This window comes from Eumetopias jubatus, unplaced genomic scaffold (genome assembly GCF_037043125.1).
Source record: "Eumetopias jubatus isolate StellerSeaLion01/CBP00866 unplaced genomic scaffold, mEumJub1_p1.0 scaffold_2, whole genome shotgun sequence".
Taxonomy (NCBI): Eukaryota; Metazoa; Chordata; class Mammalia; order Carnivora; family Otariidae; genus Eumetopias; species Eumetopias jubatus.
The window spans coordinates 131,038,469-131,061,020 of NW_028274808.1; the positions used below are offsets into that span (position 1 = coordinate 131,038,469).

Below are 22,552 nucleotides of genomic sequence, written 5' to 3' on the forward strand. Positions count from 1 at the left end.
AGGTGTCCACATATGGGTCCATGATACCCCAAATGTGAGACAAAACCAAGGTAGGAAAAGAAGGCAGAGGTTTTGGGGAGGCCTCTGTCTGAGCCTCCACCTCTCATGCAAAACTCTGTAAAGAGTCTGAGATTTCTAAATTCAAATCTGGCCTCCCCTGTCATTAGGAAGGTTTATTTGTCAAGATGGGTGGGTAGGGTATATTTTACTTTAGAGTAAATTATTCCACAGTTTATTATCTAGATTTCTAACCTTCTAAACATTAGACATAGGTAGATGGGCCTCTGTTTGTACTCTTCTGGCCCCAGCTATCATCCCTGTTACCAATCTAGGGAAGCCTTCAGGCCCAAGTCTTGTTGGAACGCAGCCTCACCCATTCATTATTGTAATGCCTCCAGCCGCTTTCATGCTATGAGCTCAGAGTGCAGTGGTTGTGGCTCCAATGGAAACCCTGCTGCCTCCTGATTTAGGGTGATTAACTTAAAAACGTGAAGAAAAAACAAAGCTTAAAACAAGACCCAGAGAGTAAGAACTATAAAGGAGTAGATTTATTTGTATTAAAACTAAGAACGTGGGTTCATCAAGAAAACAAAACAAAACACCACAAAGTGAACAGACAAACAACAAACTGGGATATGATATCGGCAACACATATAACTGACAAAGAACTCATTTACAAAATAAAAAGAACTCCTATACTCAGTTAAAAAAAAAAAGTCAAGCACATTTAAACTGAACAAAAGTCAGACATTTTACAGAAGAAGAAAAAAGTACTGCGATTATAAATATGACAACATGTTCTCATGTATTAGAACCAGAGAAACAGAATTAAAATCATAATTTGGTATCATTTAATACTGAAAACATTTTCCAAATTTTAAAGTTAGACTTGGAGTAGCAGATATTCTCATCATCTCCTGGAGAGGACTGAAATCAGTCCAACCATTCTGGAAGGCAGTTTATCACTACCAACAAAGAACACACGTATATCCTACAGGCTACCAAGGCCAGAACTAGGTATGGAAACTAAAAGCCAACTCTTAACACACGCATGCCAAGAGATATGTACAAAAATATTTACAGCAGTATGTTTTCTCAAAGAAGAACACCTCCGCCCCAAAAGAACTGCAAGCAGCACATATACCCATCTCAATACCTGAATGGATGATTATGGGAAGATTCACACTATGGACTACAATACAGAAATGAAAATGAATGAAATACAGCCATAAATATTAATCTGGATGAATCTATAAAACAAAATGTTACATAACAAGCATGTATTCCATTCATATATATTTCAAAAATGGCAAAATTAAGCAACACGGTCTCTAGAAATACATATAATCCTAAAACAGCAAAGGGAATGATTAACCCCAAATCCAGGATCATGGCTATCTGCAGGTGATGGGGTGTGAGATACACAGGCATTTCTAAAGTCCTGACAACAGTGTCCTTGTTAATAACATGGGCAGTACTTACACTACTGTCTATTTCATTACTTTTCTTCAAACTGCACACAGATAAGTACATATGCTCCTTGATATGCATGACTTAATTCACAGAAAACAAAAACTTAAAAATAGCAATATAAATGTGTTTCCTGAGTCTGCTTAAGATTCAGGCCGGTTGAAACCAAGGGACTTTTGACAGCAAAATAAAAATCCATGAGTGTCTGAAAGAGCCCTTACCCTATGCAGCTTTTTCAGTATTTCTAGGAGAGCTTTAATGTGGTAGTTGTTCTCAGAGCTTTCGGTCCAGTACTGGAGCTGAGCAGTGATGGCTCTTTTAAACATCTGGACCAGCCTGATGAACGCGGGTTCCTGCAGAGACGCCCAGTACTCCTCTGAGGGATACAAAGGTAAGTCACTGTTGGCATGTCATTTCTCATATGTATCAGTTACAAAAAACACATCTGTAATAAACTTTTTAGTAAACACAACTGTAATGAAAAGTTTATGAATTTAATGTCCTCGAGAAAAATCCCTTGACAGTAACAAAACCACAAACTTAATCTAATTAATTTGTGGGAAAAATCCCGACAACATGAGTCACTTTTTTTTGCCCAGATAAAAGAGCATGCGGTTTTAAAAACCGATTTAAGAATTAATCACAATTGCACAACTTTCTTTTCTCACTCCCAGCATGAGTTTTTAACTCTTAAAAAACACCCCTCAGGGTGCCTGGCTGACTCAGTCGGTAGAGCATGCAACTCAATCTCAGGGTTGTGAGTTCAAGCCCCACATTGGGCGTGGAGCCTACTTTAAAGAAAACAACTCTGGGGGTGTCTGGCTGGGTATATAGAGCACGTAACTCTTAATCTCAGGGTCATGAGTTCAAGCCCCATGTTGGTCCTAGAGTTTACTCAAAAGAAGAAAAAAAAAACACAAGCACCTCTCAGCACTGTAAAAAACCAAAAAATGCTTTAAACTAGCTTTCCATCACTTACCTAGATTTAATAAAGCATAAGAAAAAATGGACTTCCTTGGGCTGAATATGATGCTTGTGTCAAAAACCTCATTAAAATCTACTCAAGCCCCTAGAGCTGACTTCCAGTGTACTCAAAATACAGGGAAAGGTACTTCAAGTGTACTCGAAATACAAGGAAAAGTGGAAATAATCAGACATATTTAGATGTAGGGCATTCTACAGGACAACTGACCTAGACTCTTAACAAAAAAAAAAAAAAAAAGGCTGTAAAATACTTTTGGGACAAGTGCAAAAATTCAAATATGGCCTGGATATTATGGAAATATGGACTAATTTTATTAGGTGTGATAATGATGTGGCAATGTAGGATCTCATATTCTTAAGAGATGTATGCTGAAATAGTATGGGTGAAATGTCATGGCGTTTCCAACTTACTTTCAAGTACTTCAGCAAAAATAAAAGGTAATCTGCTCAAAGAGGGAAGCACACATGGCAAGAGGTTAACGGTCGTTGGCTCTAAGGTAGAGGGGATATGGATCTTCACGTACTGTTCCTTCAACTTCTATGTATGACATTTTTCATAATAAAAAGTTGAGAACAAAGGACCTCATGACCAAACACACATGTACTATTACAAGAACTCTAAAAAGGTAGTAAAACAATCTATTTTGGATGACTCTAATAATTACTACAGCACCTTTACAATATGCTAAGAATATGAACTAAAAAAAAACAGGAACATATTTACAATTACTTAAGTTTTGCTCTAACTTTAGCAGGGGTCCATTTCCACTGAGAGGGTGGTTAGAGTATTTTTAAATGTAAATCATCAGTCTTACCCAGAACCCCTAAAGATTGGTCACTCATGGCACAAACAGCCTCTGCAAATGGAACCACCAGGCTCTCCCAGTTGTTATAATCATGCATCATGGGACATTCAGGGAGAAGGAAGAAAATCTCTAAAGCTTCTTGGTGTGGAGAATGAAATGGAAGGTTTTTGAGCAGATTATCCCTGAGACATGTGGTTATCTGTGGTCAAAAAGGATCAGGGAAAAAAAAGACACTCAAAACACAGCAAGAACTGGATGCAACTTGTAATAAAGTAAAATCTAGAACCTGGAGTTTCATTCCACCAAGAAATTGGAATAATCATTCAGTCCTAAAACCCATGTTTACATCCAATCTCACGTAGCCTCCCAACTACCCGAGGTGCAGATACGTGACAAGTGTTATCCCATTTAATTGCTGTGAAGCATGAAGGAGGTGGAGAAGAAATCATCTAAGAGTTATACTGGATGAACAAGGAATTCAGAACTAACAGGCAGCCCTCCCAATAATAAATACTACATTCTACCCCCTCATTCCACTATCACACCTCATTATCTTTAAAGAAAAAGAATGTGTAAGAACCCCAAAAAGTAACATGTAATTAATAACCCCACACAAAAAAAAGCAGTAACTCCAGCAACATAAACCAACATGGCTTCCTCAGAGGATCACCTGCCTCATCACAAACTCTCTCCACTACAAACTCAAGCTTTTAATCCTTCCAATCTCCATTTACCATTTCCCCAATTCAGAATACAAGTGTTCAAGAAAAATTCAAATGCAATTCTGAATGTTTATGTTAGATGTGCCCAGATAACAGAAATAATTTGTTTCAAAACCCAGTGAGAAGCTATACTTATTTGTAGAATACTCATTTGTCAGATATTAAGCTAAGTGATTTACATATGTTAATTAGGTCATTTAATCCTTGTAGTTCTTTAAGAACATACATGGTATTATTAACCCCATTTTAGAGATAGGAAATCTGTATCTGCTCAAGGGCACAGAACTAAGTGGGAACCTCTTCTGGATCTTTCTGACTCCAAAGCCCAAACTTAATTATTAAATTATGATATGAGCTAAATGAGATCTCTAAATGTACAAATTCTTATAATTACCTACTTTTATATCAAAACACTATGCCAGGTTCCTACTACATGGTTCAGTCTTTGGAGTGCACATATCCAACTACTCTATTTTACACCTCTCGGTATCACACATCCCTCCTACCTCGGTGCTCATCAGCTGCCACATCACCAAATCTCCCAACCTCCCCCCAACCCTGCAGAACTCTGTGATCCTCTCACTTCAGCCATCTTGTTCCACACACGTGTGCCTCAGTGTACTTCCCTGACTACCAGGAATGACCTTTCTGAGGTAGGCACATGGTAAACTCGTATTTCCTCTGGGGACCTTGTTTTGAGTACTCTAAGTAGAGATGACCATCCACTGCCCTAGTGATGACTGAATTCATTCATCCAGAAATATTTATTATTCACTAACTAGGTTCTAAGTGAGGCATTAGGGAAGACAGTGAAGTGTAAAACACACCCAGTCTTCCCACTAATACCTGCATGTTTGTGTCTGTGTCCCTAACTGTTTTATAAGACAGGGAGCATGTCTCTTCCATTTTCACCAGGAGTCTGCACCACAGTGCCCTAGACAGAGCAAGCATTCAAGTGTCTGCTGAGTAAAGAAATGCACTGCAAAAGTCTGTGAATCTGTGTCACAGAAACCTCAAAATAGAAACATTACAGGTCTTCTGAGCCAACTCTCTGGTCTGAAATAACCTAAGACTGTTCTATGATTATGTCGACTGCGTATCATACAATATTGTTCTCGCACAACCAAGGTATAATTAGCTCTAGTGAAGAATTGGCCCAAATTCTTCCCTCCACAGATGCAGAAGTGGTGATCTTCCTACTAAATGCTGCAGAGTCCTGATAAAGGTACGTAATTAGGGATCCATTTTACCTCAGACCCCTAATAGGGCCATGGTTCTGCCAAGGTTAACAGAATTAAACTTTTCATCTTCCCTCAAGAGAAAGCTGTGTGTGTAAAGAGACCCTGCAGCTCGGATAGAGAATGCTGGTTTTGGAGGATAGAGCAGGAGAACAGGTGAAGCAAGAGAGGAAGGAGGTAGAGATGACAGGGAGACCGAGTGAGAAAGAGAATGAGACGTACAGAAACAGAGGCCAAGAGCAAATGAGAAGGAGACGGGGGAGAGGGAGGGAGAAGGGAATGGAGAGAGGGAGAAGGGGGGACAGGGAGGAAGAAGGGGGGAGGGGAGAGGAGAAGCGAGCAGAGCGGAGGGGAGGGGAGAAAAGAAGGGAGAGGGGCCCAGAGAGAGAGAAAGAAATGGAACGAGAGTGAGACCAGGAAAGAAACAGATTGAGAGAACATAAAAAGTACTACCCCTAGATCAAGCAGTGTAAGAGAACAGAGAAATAAATAAAGGCTACATCAAGAAAGGCTAACCTAATAAAGGAAATATGTTTGGAGCATTTGGCGAAGTGGGAAACTAAAGACAATAAAAACAGCACTGAAACAAAGCAGCAATCCCCCAAAGAACATTCTAGAACCTATAGAAAGGAAGTGCAATAGAACAAAACAGAGAAAAAGAATCCAGGTAGTCCCAGGTAAGGGGGATGTTCATACCAAAAAGTGTTCTCATTTCTACACTTACGTTTAAAATAATTGTAAATAATTATGTTCGTATTCTAGTGTAACAATCTCAAGAAATCCTTCAATCATCTTCCTTATAGCCATGAGCTGACAAAATTCCCTCTATAGAGTGTATGCATCTATTTATAGGTGCGTGTGTGTGTGTGTGTGTGTGTGTACAGACGAACCATTTAGACTATTTGTCGTCTATGTGACTACCAGAGCAACCATTTCACTGCCAAGGGGGCCAACCCCTGAATGCTATCTGAATTTCACCGAATCTGGATGTGCTACAGTCTCAGAGACTCTCCTGAAACAAAGTATTTCTTCTCAAATTCTGAATTCTTACAAAAAAATGTTTGTGTATTTTCTTTCTCTAAATAAGAATTTAAAGAATACCACCGTGTTAGCAATCCAGTCCTTCTGGGTTAACTCTTTAAAGGTGTTTCTTGCTTTATTTAAGTCCAAGTGAGTAAGCATTGTTTCCGCAGCTTTTCTATAGAAGGAAGATAAATTTTAAAAGTAGATGGGTAAGTAAATGGAACAGGACACTTCAAAATTAAATGTTTTATCAGATTATTTATCCAGATGAAGTGTTTCTTCTAAACCTTATTTCATTTCAATAAAATTACTTTTTCCCTCAACTTTATAAACGTAACTTGGCTAAATATAAATTCAATTGAAATGTAGTTGACCACTTACGATTATTTCTAAAAGGCTAAAAACTACCAAGACCACATTAACAATACATATACTTCCAAGTTTAACTCAGATATTATGTTATCTTAAATATTTATTTTACAAAAACAGCCACACACACAAAAAAAAGGTTTTTCCCCATTTCTGAAAAAAATGACCATTTCTCCCAGTTACGTGAACTGCGCCAGGGTCAAAAAAGGGGGCTTCAGGGACGCCTGGGTGCCATGTCAGTTAAGCATCTGACTTGGTTTTGGCTCAGGTCATACATAAATGATTGAGCCCCACCTCAGGCTCCACACTCAGCATGGAGTCTGCTTAAGATTCTCTCTCCCGCTCCCTTTGCCCCTCCCACTCATGCCCACTCTCCCTCTCTAATAAATAAATGAATAAACCTTTCAAAAAAGATGAGGGGGCTTCAAAGCAGTAAATTCTTAGTGTTGCAACAGAAAATTACTAATGAGGGGCGCCTGGGTGGCTCAGTCAGTTAAGCGTCTGCCTTTGGCTCAGGTCATGATCCCAGAATCCTGGGATCAGTCCCCCACGTTGAGCTCCCTGCTCAGCAGGGAGCCTGCTACTCCCTCTCTCTCTGGCTCATGCCTTCTCTCTCTCTCTCTCAAATAAAATCTTTAAAAAAAAATTACCAATGAAGTGTTTAAGTATCTTAACTTGTGAATTACATTTATTCTTAACATATTTATGTTCGATGTCTTAGAAATAGACACATTGTTTGTAAAATAATACAAATATTTAGTGTCTCAAAATAGAAAACATTAAGATAAATATATAAATATTTAGAAAAAAGGTGCAAAGTCATTCTTTCATATTTAAAAATTCAAAGAAACCTTAACACCTTGTAATAGTAAATTGTTAAATGAATTAAGGTATGTCCTTCCCATGGAATACCATGCAGCCATTAAAATTACGTTAAAGAAAACTACTGAATAATAGGAACTGAATAAAATAGGATATGGACAAGTACATTAAGTATAAAGTAATATATAAAATAACCACATTTTTAGTAAAAAAATAAATTTGCACAAAAAAAGATATACACAAGCGATTCCTCAAGTGGTGGATTATGCGTGATTTTCATTTTTTTTTTCAGTCACAGGTCTTTATTTTTGACATTTTCTACAGTGCACATGTATTTGCTTTCATTACAAAAAGTTAATTTTTAGGTGGCTCAGTTAGCTAGGTGTCCAACCTTTGACTTCTGCGCAGGTCATGATCTCAGGGTTGTGAGATCGAGACCCACGTCGGGCTCCACGCTCAGTGGGGAGTCTGCTTGAGATTCTCTCTTTCCCTCTCCCTCTTGCCTACCACCCCGCACACATGTGCGTGCTCTCTCTCTAGGACAGAAATAAAAATTTTTTAAAGAGTTAATTTTTAAAAAGACAAACACAGGGCGCCTGGGTGGTTCAGTTGGTTAAGCGACTGCCTTCGGCTCAGGTCATGATCCTGGAGTCCCAGGATAGGGTCCCGCATCAGGCTTCCTGCTCAGCGAGGAGCCTGCTTCTCCCTCTAATGCTCCCCCATCTCATGTGCTCTCTCGCTCTCTCAAATAAATAAGTAATCTTTAAAAAAAATAAAAAGACAAACACAGAGCGAATTATTTTACCCTCATGCCATTTTCTTTACAATCTTTCATTTATTGAAATACAACTGACATATAACATTATATTAGTTTCAGGTGTGTACAACATAATGAATTGACATATATATATATTGCAAAATAATCACCACATAATAGACATCTAGTTGACATCCATCACCACACAGTTAAAATTTTCTTTTCCTTTTTTATAAAGATTTATTTGAGAGGGAGGAAGAAAGAGAGAGAGAGCAAGAGCACAAGAGCAAGGGTAGGGAGAAGTAGACTCCCCGCTGAGCAGGGAACCTGATGCGGGGCTTGATCCCAGGACCCCAGGACCATGACCTGAGCCAAAGGCAGTCGCTTACCCACTGAGCCACCCAGGTGCCCCCCAATTTTTTTTATAATGAATACATTCAAGATCTACTCTCTTAGCAACTTTCTTTTTTTTTTTTTTTAAAGATTTTATTTATTTATTTGACAGAGAGAGAGACAGTGAGAGAGGAAACACAAGCAGGGGGAGCGAGAGAGGGAGAAGCAGGCTTCCTGCCGAGTAGGGAGCCCGATGCGGGGCTCGGTCCCAGGACCCCGGGATCATGACCTGAGCCGAAGGCAGACGCCCAACGACTGAGCCACCCAGGCGCCCCTCTCTTAGCAACTTTCAAATATATAATCCATTAACTACAGTCACCATGCTACACACAGTATTTTTAACAGGATCTTAAACTTTATAAATACATCATAAATATTACCTTTCCCTTAAAAAACTTCCAGTCAGACAAGCAGGAGATGAAAATATCTCTCTGATTTCCCTGTATTAAGAATAAAATGGTGGTTAAAACAAATCATACTGTATGCCTCCTTATAGCATGAGATATGATAAATAAAACATCTCCTAACCATCCTTCAAACTTCTCTGTCTCTGATTTGTTTGCATTTTGCCTTGGGCATCTAAAAGTCTATTCCATTTTCCCAATCTCAAAATTTCAGTGGCAGATGTGAGTAATAAAAAGGTGTGTACTCAGAGAAGCCACAGGGAAAGAGGTAAAGGGCGGACCTAGGGTATGTCCTTGAATAAATAAGACATTCCCATCCCACCCAGCTCTCCAAGTCCTATCTATGTTTGTTCCACTTAAGCAGAACAGAAAAAAATTACCAGAAATTAAATGGCAGAATGGGAGTGAGGAGAGCAGGCTCAGTTCCAACTTGGAAGTAACAGCACGAGTAGATTTTTTTAAATTATTGGAGTACAGTTGATGGAGAATGTCATCTCGGTTTCAGGAGTAAGAGACACAGTGTTCTGACAATTCCACACATTAGGCAGCACTCAGCAAGGTGAGTGCAGTCACCAGCACAGTTCCTGATCGTCCATGCAGACTGTGATGCAGCTATTTTATACAACTGCTTTTCGCAATTAGGAAACCATATCTAAAAGTGGCTCTAAAAGGAAACGTTTGTAAAAGTATAATCTTTAAAGATGGTAGGAGTTGTATCGTTTTAAGCCACAACTGCCCACACTGTTCAGCTGTGAAGAGGAGGTCCACAGACAAGTGGTTCCAAGGTCAAAGAGTGTAGGGAAATGATATAGGTTGTATCTCCTACTCAGAACAGTCACAATATATGCAAACATATCAGAGATCCAGAGAGGTCCTCCAGTAAAGAAAGCTGCCCTCAAGGAGCTTACATGTTAGCTGTGATGTTCAATTTTAATGTGTCAACTTGGCTAGGCTACGGTAACCCAAGTATCTGGTCAAACACCAATCCAGATGTTGCCGTGAGGATATTTTGTAGAGGAGATTCACATTCAGATCAACAGACTCTGAGTAAAGATCACCCTCCATAATGTGGGTGTGCCTCATCCAATCATGGAGGGCCTAAAAAGAAAAAGGTTCCCAGGCATGGAGAATTCTGCCTCCAGACTGCCTTCTGACTCAAGCTGCAGTACTAACTCTTCCCTGGGTCTCCAGCCTGCTGGCCTGCATTACCTACTTAGCACCTGTCAGTTCCTACAACTGCGTAAGCCAACTCCTTAAAAATAAGTCTGTCTATACACACACACACACACACACACGCGCGCGCGCGCGCACGTCAGTTCCTCCAACTGCGTAAGCCGACTCCTTAAAAATGAATCTGTCTATATACACATACATACACATACACACACACCCTTAAAAATAAATCTGTCTACACACACACACACAGACACACACATACATACACCCCTATCTATCGGTTCAGTTTCTCTGAAGACCTCTGGCTGATGGACCATGGCGGACCACAAAACCTCACATCTCTTACTATGCAGAACCAGTCAGCGGGGAAAGGCTACTTTACAGAACTCTATGAGCAGAGAGCACAGGGGCTGTACCTTTTTGTATTTTGCCACTGTTTAGTCCCCACATCAGCAATCCACCTCTTTACGGTCCCTTCATTCAGTGTAGGAATTTTCCTCCTCAGATTAACATAGGGATTCTGTACATAAACAAGCAAATAAAACACAGCAATTGAGACACCACAGAAATAGGTGTCCAACTTTTAGGCACATTCTAAGGATACAGGGTAATACTGATTTTTTTTTTTTTTTTGGTGGGGCTCGATCCCAGGACCCTGGGATCATGACCCAAGCCGAAGGCAGACGCTTAACGACTGAGCCACCGAGGCGCCCCAATACTGATTTTTAAATACGGATAATATAGAGGCGCCTGGGTGGCTCAGTTGGCTAAGCGACTGCCTTCGGCTGAGGTCATGATCCTGGAGTCCCAGGATCGAGTCCCACATCGGGCTTCCTGCTCAGCAGGGAGTCTGCTTCTCCCTCTGACCCTCTTCCCTCTCGTGCTTTCTCTCTCTCATTCTCTCTCTCTCTGAAATAAATAAATAAAATCTTTTTTTAAATTAAATAAATAAATAAATAAATACGGATAATATAGCTGTGGGAAATCCTGAAGTAAGATTTCACCAAGATGTAATCGATCATTTGTTTGCCTAGTCGTCAATTTCTTGTCCAAGGGGCTTAAATTCAAGGTAAACTTCTGAGTGGTCCAACACTCAGCACTTCCTACATGTATAATCAGATTAAAATGAGCATCACAGCCTCAAGGGGAAGATCCTTTGTGTAGGAGTGGGAGGAACCTGGTTTGCCTAAGGAAAGTAGGGGGAGGTTATGAACTCATGATTCACAGGCCTATGAACCTGGGGTCTTTGTTAGTACTGGCCAGCAAAATCATGTTAGAATGTCAACCTGATGGTTTGCTAGGATACCGACCTAATACCATTGGCAGGACAAAGGAAAGATCTGAGGAAATCTGATTTGACACTTACCAGAGACAAATCTGCTGATTTCTTTGAGTCAATACTTATGTTATTTTCGACAATAAATAGGGAATGTTTATTCCCTAAAGGTCAGCTTAGGAACTAGATGATTTTGGAATTCACCACACTTGGATCCTGAAACCCTTCAGTTTGCTTAAAATACCAAGTTATAAAACACCTAGAGATCTATTTTTACCTTTTTTCCCATCCAGAGCAAAATGCTTTGATTCCCTCCAGCAATCAATATTAACTCCTTTTCTGAAGCACGGCTTTCTGAAAGGGAGACAGAAAAAGAAAGTGCAGAAATTGACTGGCACAAACATGCACACTCAATTTAAATCATTTCAGATTCTTCTTAAACTTAGTCCTTTTCTCTTTATGATACACAGAGACTCAACACATTTCCCACCCATGAAGCAGAAATATACATTTCCTTCAGAGTAAAGTCTAGTTGGCAAACACAGGCGATCTACAAGGTTGACAGGTGACATCAGTCTGACATACATAATTAATGTAAACACTTATATATGAAATAGTCAAACCAGTATTTGATTAGTTAGCTGATCCCTGGTTTAATTCAGCTCTCATTACCAAAAGCCATATTCTACAACTCAAGATTTAACCAGTAACTACCGGCTATAAAGAATGTAAATAAGTACTTCAAAAGTCTAAGTGGTTTTAAGAAATCAAATAAATGAGCTGCTCAAAAAAATAACCCTACTCTTCATTTTCCCAGAAGAACTTAAGAGGGTTCTGGTACCTTGGGTCACCAACCAAGGTTTCAGAAGTATGTAACCAAAGTACTCTTGAGACAGTTTTGATAGCAGAGTGTTTCCGAGCTCTGTGTGGCTCAGGCCACAGTTCAAATCCAGCCAAACCACTGACTGGCTGTAAGAACTGGCTAACCCTTCACCCTCCAAGTTTCTGTACCCTCCAGTAAAATGAGCCTGAGAGCACACATCTCCCCGAACTGTTAAAGGACAGGTGAGGTAACACACGTAAGGGCTAAGCACAGTTAACAGTGCCTGGCATAGAACAGAGAACATTCTCGGGGGTTTAGGTGATTGTGAGTCAGTTACCAGGTGAAAACCAATCACCACGGAATTAATAGGTCTCCTGCAACATATACCTCTGAATCCATATCAACTATTTTTAATCTTCTATCATTTTAGGGCCACATTAATCTTAATCTGAAGGGGTAAGAGAACACTAATGGTTATTTTGACTTCATTAATTATACTGAATATTTTAAGTTCTTTACAAGTAAAAAAAAATGAAACCAATGTTTAGAGAAACTCCCTTCTTAGTCATACATTTTTTTTCCTTGTCACATTACAAACTTAGAAAAATCAGTTTCTTGACAGTGGTATTTATGCCAAATCCTGTGCTCCTACAAAATTTACCAAATTTGAGTTCTTCATTTGATGGCGATTTCATGGGAAGTGGTATCAGCTGATTATGTGTTCCACCGTTTCCCAGTTGTCCTTCTTTTCCAGAACCAAAAGACACGACTTTCCCCAAATCAGAAACATAGGCAAGTGTGTGCCGCCTATTAAATAAAAGCACATACGGTCAATTCTCAATTATCTACAATGAAGACAGCACGCAGCAACACGGGAAACTGCTGAAATTGGGTTACCCGGTGAGTGAAACTAATTCCTGAGATGGAATTAGGCGATCCTTTCTGAGCTCCCTCTATTTCCCACAGACCTTACCCATAATGATTCCCTTACTGATTGGCTCCATGGCCTCTCCCACTCTAGAAGGCGTTAAGTAAAGAATTTGCCTTTGTCCTCAGTTCCTGGGAGGTAACCTCTAAGCCCTTAGAATTTCCCAGGTGATAGGAGTGTCTTTGTTATTCATGGCAAGCTCCAGAGATCACACCTACAGTTGACCCAGGTGGCTCAGGAAGGGCCCCTCTGGCTACATGGAAGCCCAACCTACTGGGAGAGGCTGGATGTACAGTTCACCGCCAGGGGCAATGATCCAATCAATCAGGACTAGCAATGAAACCCCAATTAACTCTGGACTTGGGTGCGCTTCCCTGAAGGGCAATACTCTACACATTGTCATGTTCTGGGCTGGGAGGAGGTAATACCATACCATCCCATCCGTGATTCCAAGGGGACTGGACAGCGGAAGCTCCTTGTTTGGACTCCTCCTAGACTCCGTCCCATACATCACTTCTTTTGGTTCTAATTTGTATCCATCTCTTATAATAAATGGGAATCTGACTTTAACAGTTTTCAGTGAGTTCTGAGCGTCTTTCCAGTGAATTCTCCTGTTGTTAATAGGGGAACTGCCCTGGTGTGTATTAAGCTATCTCTTACATGAGACTCCTCTTCTAACAAATGCTACTTAAAAGAATGAGCGTTAAAAATCCAAGGTGGTGGTAATGTTCCCTTGAATGCAGAGAATCATACCATCCCAATAATCTGGTCTACTTTAATAATATCCATTTATGTAATTTTACTCCAGGATCATAAAAGAATAGGTCTATAGACTGAAAAGTACATACACGAATTTTTTACACAAAGGATTTTGGTAAACAAACACATGAACCCAATATTCAGATACAGCCTGAATTTGCCTGTTTAATAAGGAAGAATTGCCCAAAAGAAGAGTATCTGATTGAAAAGATTTCTTAACCTCACCACAACCCAAAATCCCACTGGTGAGAAATGGACTGAATGATGTTCAAGGAATAAGTAAGCCAAGGAGTTTGAGCAAGTTTTTCTACTTTTATTTAAAAAAAAAAGCTATAAAAAAAATCAAACTTATCAGAATATTCTACTCAAACCACCACTGACTTTGTCTTACCCTCTACTGTGATCACTCTGAAAAAATTATAGTAACAGTATGTTGGCCTCTGGGGGGTTGTGAGAAAGTCATTACATCAATGAATAATCCTTTGTGATTCATGTTTATTTTTTCCCAAATAAATGACATACTTTTCTTAAAGGTTAAAGTGTGTTTGAACAGTTACAAAGATATTTCACTAAAGGGCCAACAGAAAGTGAGTAAGTTTTCTCATTTAAAAAAACAAAACAAAACAATGCAGGGCATGCTTGCCTGGCTCAGTCTGAGGAGCATGCAACTCTTGATCTCAGAGTTCTGAGTTTTAGCCCCACGTTGGGAAGAGATTATTTAAATAAATATTTTTTTAAAAAGCCAATGAAGGGGCACCAGGGTGGCTCCATCGGTTAAGCATCTGCCTTCAGCTCAGGTCATGGTCTCAGGGTCCTGGGATCGACCCCTCATCGGGCTCCCTGCTCAGTGGGGAGCCTGCTTCTCCCTCTCCCTCTGCCTGTCTCCCCCCACTTGTGTACTCTCTCTCTCTGAAATAAAATCTTAAAAAAAAAAGCCAACGAAATCAAATACATATACTAAAATAAAATTATCTAATAATGTAAATTAAGCATCTTCACCCATGTGAAAATGTTTGATACTTTTATCTCAATCAAAAAGCTGATGGGAGTTTTATTAAACCACCTGTCTAAATTTATGGTATTGATTTCATCAATTTTCACAGACACATTACAACTTACCTTCCACACGCTATCTGGGTCACCCTATTCCCAGCGAGCTCAGTCACCAAACGGGGTCTTAATTCGTTCTGTGTGCAATTGTGACCGAGTTGCCCATACTTTCCAGCACCAAAAGTAAATACCAGCCCATCCTAAAGAAAGAAAACTTCTTATCAGATTCTAGAAAAATACAACAGTAAGCAATACTACTTAATAATAAAACATTACTGAATTCCGTGATATTACTGAATAATTAACAAAAGGACTACTCACTGATAAGTGAATTAATAAAAGGACTATCAGGGGATCCTGGGTGGCTCAGTAGGTTAAGTGTCTGACTCTGGATTTTGGCTCAGGTCATAATATTAGGGTCATGAGATCAAGCCCCACACTGGGCTCTGCACTCAGAGTAGAGTCTGCTTCTCTCCCTCTCTGCCCCTCCCCTGCTTGTGTGCACACACTCTCTAAAATAAGTAAATCTTAAAAAAAAAAAAAAAAAGACTGTCAAAGCAAAGCCCCCAAATTATCAGGAGGACAATCCTGCATGTGGGAAGTGACCCTTCTCAGGGAAATACTAAGTGCCCACACGCAGGTATTTTGTGCTTTTCCCACTACAAAGTTCTTCCAGAATTACCATCGGAGTCAAGGATACACGCACCGTTGTGAGCAGGGCAGTGTGAGAGCCACCACAAGCAAGAAATTCAACTTTCTGATTGTCCAGTGCTTCAATAAGGGAAGGAAAATATTCACCTATGCAAGGAAAAGAACAGGTGGCGTGATCCAAAGAGGACGCTGGAGTTCCGCGCTACTAGGAACATACCTGGACTGTCTCTCAGCCGGCAGCCACAGTTCCCAACACCTTCTGACAAGAAAGGCCTCTATGTTGGTATATTTATTTTGGCCTAAAACTGGGGGTGAGGCAGTGGTCAAAGGGCCACACAGAGCAGAACTCACGTTAAAGTGTCAAGCCACTTCCCAGAACCCACTCTTCTCCTGTTAGCCTAACTTGATTAATTGCAGCATATCTGGTATTTCCAATTCCCATCTAAAATCACCCTTTTAATGAACATAAAGATTCTTTCTTTTCTTTTAAATTCTCTACAACAGTGTTCCTGCCCTACATTACCTCTCCTTTCTTCTCACAATTTCCTTGTCAAAGCACTTAGAAGTTCAGCAAAAACAGTTTAACTGCTCTTTATTCCTTTCCCTCCTTTGCATATTTTTCTAACATTGACTGTGGTTGCTTCTAAGTAATTAGCACTGGGCCACGTGGGGGAAAGATCCACTAACCCAGGGGAAAACCAGTGCATTACCACAGCTGATAAAGCAGCAATTTGCCACACTTAAAACTCCAAGAGGGTATTCGGGATCGTAAGAAAGTTTGCCATCTGCTTTGTGGAAGCAGTTCGATAGTGGGAATTACAGGTTGTTTTCCACATCTGCGTATACAGATATAATTGATACGTTATAGACTAAGATTAGAATATGTGAGTTTCTGAAGAGATTAGTAACCTTTTGTCCTAATATGGATATACCTGTATTAGTAGACATTTGAGTGCAAAGGCACTTCGGAGATCATTCCATCCAAACGCCATCGCTTTACAGAAAAAGAAAAGAAGGCCTAGAGAAAAGTTAGGTGACTTAGTAAGGGCCTGCCATTAGCTGACTGCGCAGCGGGAAGCAGGGTCCAGGTATTCCGACCAGTGCAGGGCTCTTTCCCTGAGCCCACACACCCCTGACGCGTATCTCACTCACGGCAACAACTTCCACACGACGCCTGTCTCCTAGATTGCTTCTGCCCTGAAGACAGAGGTAACCAGGAAGAACAGCACCAACGACCGTGAAGGCCTGAACCATCTCTGACAGGGGGGCCTGTGTCAAATTCACCTCTTACCTAACAAATACATCTGATAATGGGAACATGAAAGCAGGGCTCCATACCGTTGGCGTGGCCCAGGCCTAGCTGTCCCAAATCGTTTCTCCCCCACGAGTAGATGTTTCCAGACATGGACAAGGCCACGCTGTGGGCTTTTCCGGCGGAAATCTGAACCAAGGGGACTCCTGAGAGGTTCTCCACAATCTGTGGCGTGGGGATTGAGGCAAACAGTCTTCCAACTCCAAGTTGGCCATGTAAATTCTGTCCCCATGCAAACAGCTCACCACCTTGACATGAACAAACAAAATGCTGCCTTAATTAAGTTTAAAGCGCAGGAAACAGTAACTTAGGGCATTATGTATGTTACCCATACTATACTATCAGTTTCTTACATTCAACTCCCCCTATGTCTGAGACAGAAAAACTAGAAGAAATCTTCTCTTTAGCAGCACTTCCTTACCTCCTGCCTCCAAGGGTAGAGGCTGTGTCCTGGCTTCCCCAAATCTTATCTTCCTAGATTGTGATGTACCAGTCATAAACCCTGCACACCCACCTTTGCCCCACATCACTAGATCGTGGGCTTCTTTAATGGTCATGTCCCCCTCAAAAAATATATATATATGTTGAAATCCTAACCCTCAATGTGAAGGTATTAGGAGGTGGACCTTTGGGAGGTGATTAGGATTAGCTGAGCTCATCAGGATGGAGCCCTCAAAAATGAGATTAGTGCCCTGAGAAGAGAAATTCCAGAGAGTTCTCTTGCCCTCTCCACCATGTAAGAAGACAGGCCCTCCACACAGACACCAAATCTGCTGGCACCTTGAACTGGACTTCCAGCCTCCAGAACTGGGAGAAAGAAATTTCTGCTGTTTAAGTCAGCCAATCTATGGTATTTTTGTTATAGCAGCCCAAACGGACAAAGACAGGTAGAATGAACCTACCTGAACATATTATAATCAAATTCAAGAAATGGGCCCATGAAAACCAGAAACATTCTACATCTAATATCAAATTCTTTACTAAGTCGCTTTAGGGGCGCCTGGGTGGCTCAGATGGTTAGGCATCTGCCTTCGGCTCAGGTCATGATCCCAGAGTCCTGGGATCGAGTCCCGCATTGGGATCCCTGCTCCTTGGGAGCCTGCTTCTCCCTCTGCCTCTCTCTCTCTCTCTCTGTGTGTCTCTCATGAATAAATAAATAAAATCTTTAAAAAAAATAAGTAAATAAATCGCTTTAGTTTTGTCATCTGACAGAGTACATTGTAGGAACAGTAAATATGGAACCCTAGAGATTTTAATACATCCAAAAATTACTCTTTATTTTCTAACAAGTGCCTTGGGGTGCCCGGCTGGCTCAGTTGGTAGAGCATGTGACTCTTTATCGACTCTATCTCAGGGTTGTGAGTTCAAGCCCCACGGTGGGCCTAGAGCTTTAAAAAAAAGTACAAGTGCCCTGAACCATATCAAATTCAAAACCATTATTTTTGTCTGTTACAAAGTGAAGCAGATACATTCTACTAGTTCTACATATATACACATTTATTCCCTCTAAAAAACAGTATTCCAGAAAACTACCTTTTGAGAGTGCAAGAGAATGATAATCTCCACATGTGATCTGAATTATACTTTTTTCTTGTAAAATGCACTGAAACCTGATGAAAGAAAATATATTTTATGTCAATCACCGCAATCGAAGTCACAACATCGATGTTAAAATTAATTGTATTTAACTGGGATTGAAGGTCAAAGAAAAATTTAAATTTACTGCTTCACATTCAGTACATCTAAAATTATAAAAAATACTACATCTGTTTTAATTGGTGGTTTAAAAGGAAAATAATGTGCACTATATACATAATTGTAATTAGGATGATTCCAAGTCTCTTTTGCAAACAATAACTGTATGATACAGGAATAACACAAGATGAAAGTAAGTTCTAATTCATATGATCTACTTGGAAAAAGTCTCACAAATCATTCCATGACAATGTATTTTTCTCCTACGTTGAAAACTTTTATTTCTGATAATCTAACTCATAATGAGGGGTAAATGAATTAATGACCGTGGAAGACCAATTTGGGGTGAGGCAGACTAACAACCGTTTCTTTTAAATGTCAAAGCAAGGGGTGCCTGGGTGGCTCAGTCGTTAAGCGTCTGCCTTCGGCTCGGGTCATGATCCCTGGGTCCTGGGACTGAGCCCCACATCGGGCTCCCTGCTCGGCGGAAAGCCTGCTTCTCCCTCTCCCATTCCCCCTGCTTGTGTTCCCTCTCTCGCTGTGTCTATGTCTGTCAAATAAATAAATAAAAATCTTTAAAAAAAAATAAATGAATAAATAAATGTCAAAGCAAGACCTGATGTCTATGGGACATAACTTGGCTGTAGCTCACTGATGGAATTCACTGGTCATTTCAGAATTGTTTATTTAAGAGCCACTACGTAAAGCAGGGCATAATATAAAACCATAATACAAAACTTATGATTGCCTTTTGAGTACATTTTAAATAACTTTTAATAAAAGAAAAAGAAGTTCCCTACCTTGCATGTTCTATGCTATAGTTGTACTCAAATGGTTTTCCATCTGAGGACAGAATCAGCATGTGCTCTGCTCCTTGGTCCACGGAATGTATCTTCATTTTTTTTCCTAATTTAATGCACTCTGCAGAGCAAATCCAATCAGGAACTATCATGACTCTGGTTATTACCCATTATCATTATTTATTTCATTATAATACACTTAAAACACCTGGAAAAAAATTTCAACTAGACCACCTTTGACTTAACATGAACCTCTCTTTAAAGAAAAATTCAAGAACAAAAGCAGACCAATTAGCAATGACTATTGTTTTGACCCATGGATTTTTTTCAATTTGGGAAAGCACTGATTCATACTTTGTTCTAAATTGAATATAGTTTTGGGGCACCTGGGTGGCTCAGTCAGTTAAGCCCAACTCTTGATTTCGGCTCAGGTCACGATCTCAGGGTTGTGAGATGGAGGAGTGTGGCGCCTGCTTACATTTCTTTCTTTCCCTCTTCTTCTGTCCCTCCCCCCCTCTAAAAAAATAAAATAAAACAAAATCGATATAGTTTAAAAATGACCAATTAAATATTTGCTTTTAGATTCCTGTTTAATACATTGAGACAGAGAAATTAAATTTGAAGTGACAGAAATGAAAAAGTCTGTAAGAAAATATAACAGTATCTGGATGACATAACTCATTTTAGGAGAAAATATATATTGTGTATTTTGAGATAAACTCTTTCCAAAGACAAAACGAATCATAATAATAAAACTCTCCTCATTGCTCCACAAAGAAGCCAAGTTCTGTATTTTTAAAAGGAAGAATTGTGTTTGAGGACTAATTTTTAAGGAGGCATGCTGTCAAAATAATTTTTATTGGCATTATTGCATATTTAGCCCTTCCTAAAAGAGACTTAAAAATTGTTCAGCTACCATTTACGCTTATCTCATTTAATTTGTTCACAAAAATTGGATGTGGGACTTTACTTTTCGGTTCTAACCTAACCAAATAGAATTTATTCATGTAAAAATCTCCAAGCACAAATCTTCATACTAGAAACGCTCTGAGAACCAAAAAAGTTTGGTAATGAAGAAGAAATAGTTTAAACAGTAATATTTTTCAGAGATCAGCATTTCCAACCAGTTGAAAAAAAAAGTTACTCAAGAGCCAGGGAGGAAAAAAAAAAGGTTACTCAAAAAAAGGTACTGACATCAGACTAGCCACTTGGAGAAACAAATCTAAGTTCCCCTACCTCCTTAAATCAAAATAATTTTCAAGTGCATCCAAAATTTTAACTTTAAAAATAAAAGCATAAGGGGTGCCTGGGTGGCTCAGTTGGGTAAGCCCCCCCCCAGACTCTTGATTTCAACTCAGGCCTTGATCTCAGGGTCATGAGTTTAAGCCTCCCGTTGGGCTCCACCAAGCCTACTTAAAAACATAAGTAAAAGCTTAAAATTGCTATAAAGATGAGTACATTAAAAAAAAAAAAACTTGAGTGTGGATAGCTTTGTAACACAAAATCCATAAGCCTTAACAGAAAAGATTAAGGAGACTAAAATAACATCAACTAAAGTTGGGAAAAACATCAACGTCTATGCCGGACAAAGGGCTATTCTTACTTAATGTTCAAATAACTCTTTCAAATAAATAAGAAAAAGATTACAACTCAATTTTTAAAAAGCCAGTCTAAGATATGAACAAACAGGTCACCAAAAAAGGAAAGCAAACGATCAACAGAAAAAAAAAAAGATGTTCGACTTCGCCCGAGTTAAAAGCATAACGACCAGTAAAATGCCATTTTCCTCACTCAACAGACGGGCAAACTTTCTAAGATTAAGAATGGCCACTTGCTTTCCTCCACCTTTAAAATCGGAACCACAGTTCCTGACCTCATCTACGGAGATTGCCACCTCGGAGAAGTGCAACTGAAAGCATTCTTTAAATCGTTTGCATATATAAGATATTATCGTTGAGAACAAGAGAACTATATTCTCCAAAGGGTCACAAAATCGGAGCCGCTGTGTTCTAAAGAGGAGTAAGTGAAAAGTAAACTTCAACAGAAACCAATGCTAACGGCGGACTAGATAAGAAGATGCTGCCTGCACGCGCGCTCCCTCCGCATGGGCTACTTGCAGACTGCGCAACCCATTTGCAGAGTGCGCGACCCAGTTCTCGCCACCATCCTGCAAACTCCGCGCCAACTGGGAACGCGGATACGGGAGAGCTCAGGCGCTCGCACGCGCGAAATTTAAAAGCCACCCGGCCCGGCGCGTTTCTGCGGCCACCGCAGACCGCTGCGGCGTCGGGTCCCCTCCTGAGCTTCCCTTCGCGTTTAGGGAAGGACCGCCACACCCACCCTCGGGCCGCTCCGCAGGCGCTACACTTGGGGCCCCCGGCCGCCCACCCTCACACCCCCAGCCCGAGGCGGGAGGGCGGATGGGGCACTGCCCGCCCCACTCACTCGGCTTTTTGGCGCCGTCGCTCCCCGCCGGCAGCTGGTGGACCTCGACGCCGGCCCCGCCGCGCTCCAACACCACGAGGCGCCCGCGCGTGCAACACATCTGACGGGTCGCCTCGGTCCTCTGGGGCAGCGCCCTGCGGAGGCCCGCGGCACTGGGGAAGAGCCAGAGCTGAGTGCCCGGCAGCTCCGCGGAGCGCCGCGGCGCTGCGGGTCGGGGCGGGGGGACCGGCCCGGGAACCGGGCGCACGCCGCCCCGAGCTCTCCTTCGCGGCCTCTGCTCCATCGCCGCTTTCCCGGGTTCCACGGCCGCGCCTCGGCTCTCCGGACTTCGGAGGAGACGGAGTTCGCGAGAAAACCGACCCCGGCGTCGCGGTGCGCAGCCGGAGCGGGCAGACAGCGCAGTGGCGTCGAGGCACCGCAGCCTCAGCTACTCCGCCCCCGCTCGGCCGCCGGCTCGCAACGTGCTGTTTGGGGGCGGAGCCCGCAGTTCCAATAGGAAGCGAAACCGTTGTGCTTGTAAGGGGGCGGAATCGAAAAGGAAAGGGAAACTCGAACGGGTCACCGAGGGCTTGGAAGGCTGCCAGAGTAAACAGGGTGCTGGCAGATGACGTGGGTGGGCAGGGCTGAGGGGGTGTCCCCCGGCGAGCAG

The 22,552-nt window shown here is 41.2% G+C and overlaps 1 protein-coding gene across 1 annotated transcript in view; it reads right to left on the reverse strand.

Annotated features, from left to right (window-relative positions):
• Positions 1-22,347, reverse strand: part of HERC5 (HECT and RLD domain containing E3 ubiquitin protein ligase 5) — a 41,555-nt gene extending 19,208 nt beyond the window's left edge. The window contains exons 1-13 of the mRNA XM_028117745.2: positions 21,904-22,347; positions 19,459-19,579; positions 18,497-18,573; positions 16,990-17,211; positions 15,707-15,798; positions 15,070-15,200; positions 12,925-13,070; positions 11,718-11,794; positions 10,581-10,684; positions 8,965-9,024; positions 6,325-6,418; positions 3,270-3,459; positions 1,692-1,846 (exon numbers count right to left, since the gene is read on the reverse strand). Of these exons, the coding sequence (XP_027973546.1) occupies positions 1,692-1,846; positions 3,270-3,459; positions 6,325-6,418; positions 8,965-9,024; positions 10,581-10,684; positions 11,718-11,794; positions 12,925-13,070; positions 15,070-15,200; positions 15,707-15,798; positions 16,990-17,211; positions 18,497-18,573; positions 19,459-19,579; positions 21,904-22,186 (1,752 nt within the window). The 5' untranslated portion in view covers positions 22,187-22,347. The remainder of the gene's footprint in view (positions 1-1,691; positions 1,847-3,269; positions 3,460-6,324; positions 6,419-8,964; positions 9,025-10,580; positions 10,685-11,717; positions 11,795-12,924; positions 13,071-15,069; positions 15,201-15,706; positions 15,799-16,989; positions 17,212-18,496; positions 18,574-19,458; positions 19,580-21,903) is intronic.
• Positions 22,348-22,552: the final 205 nt, after the last annotated feature.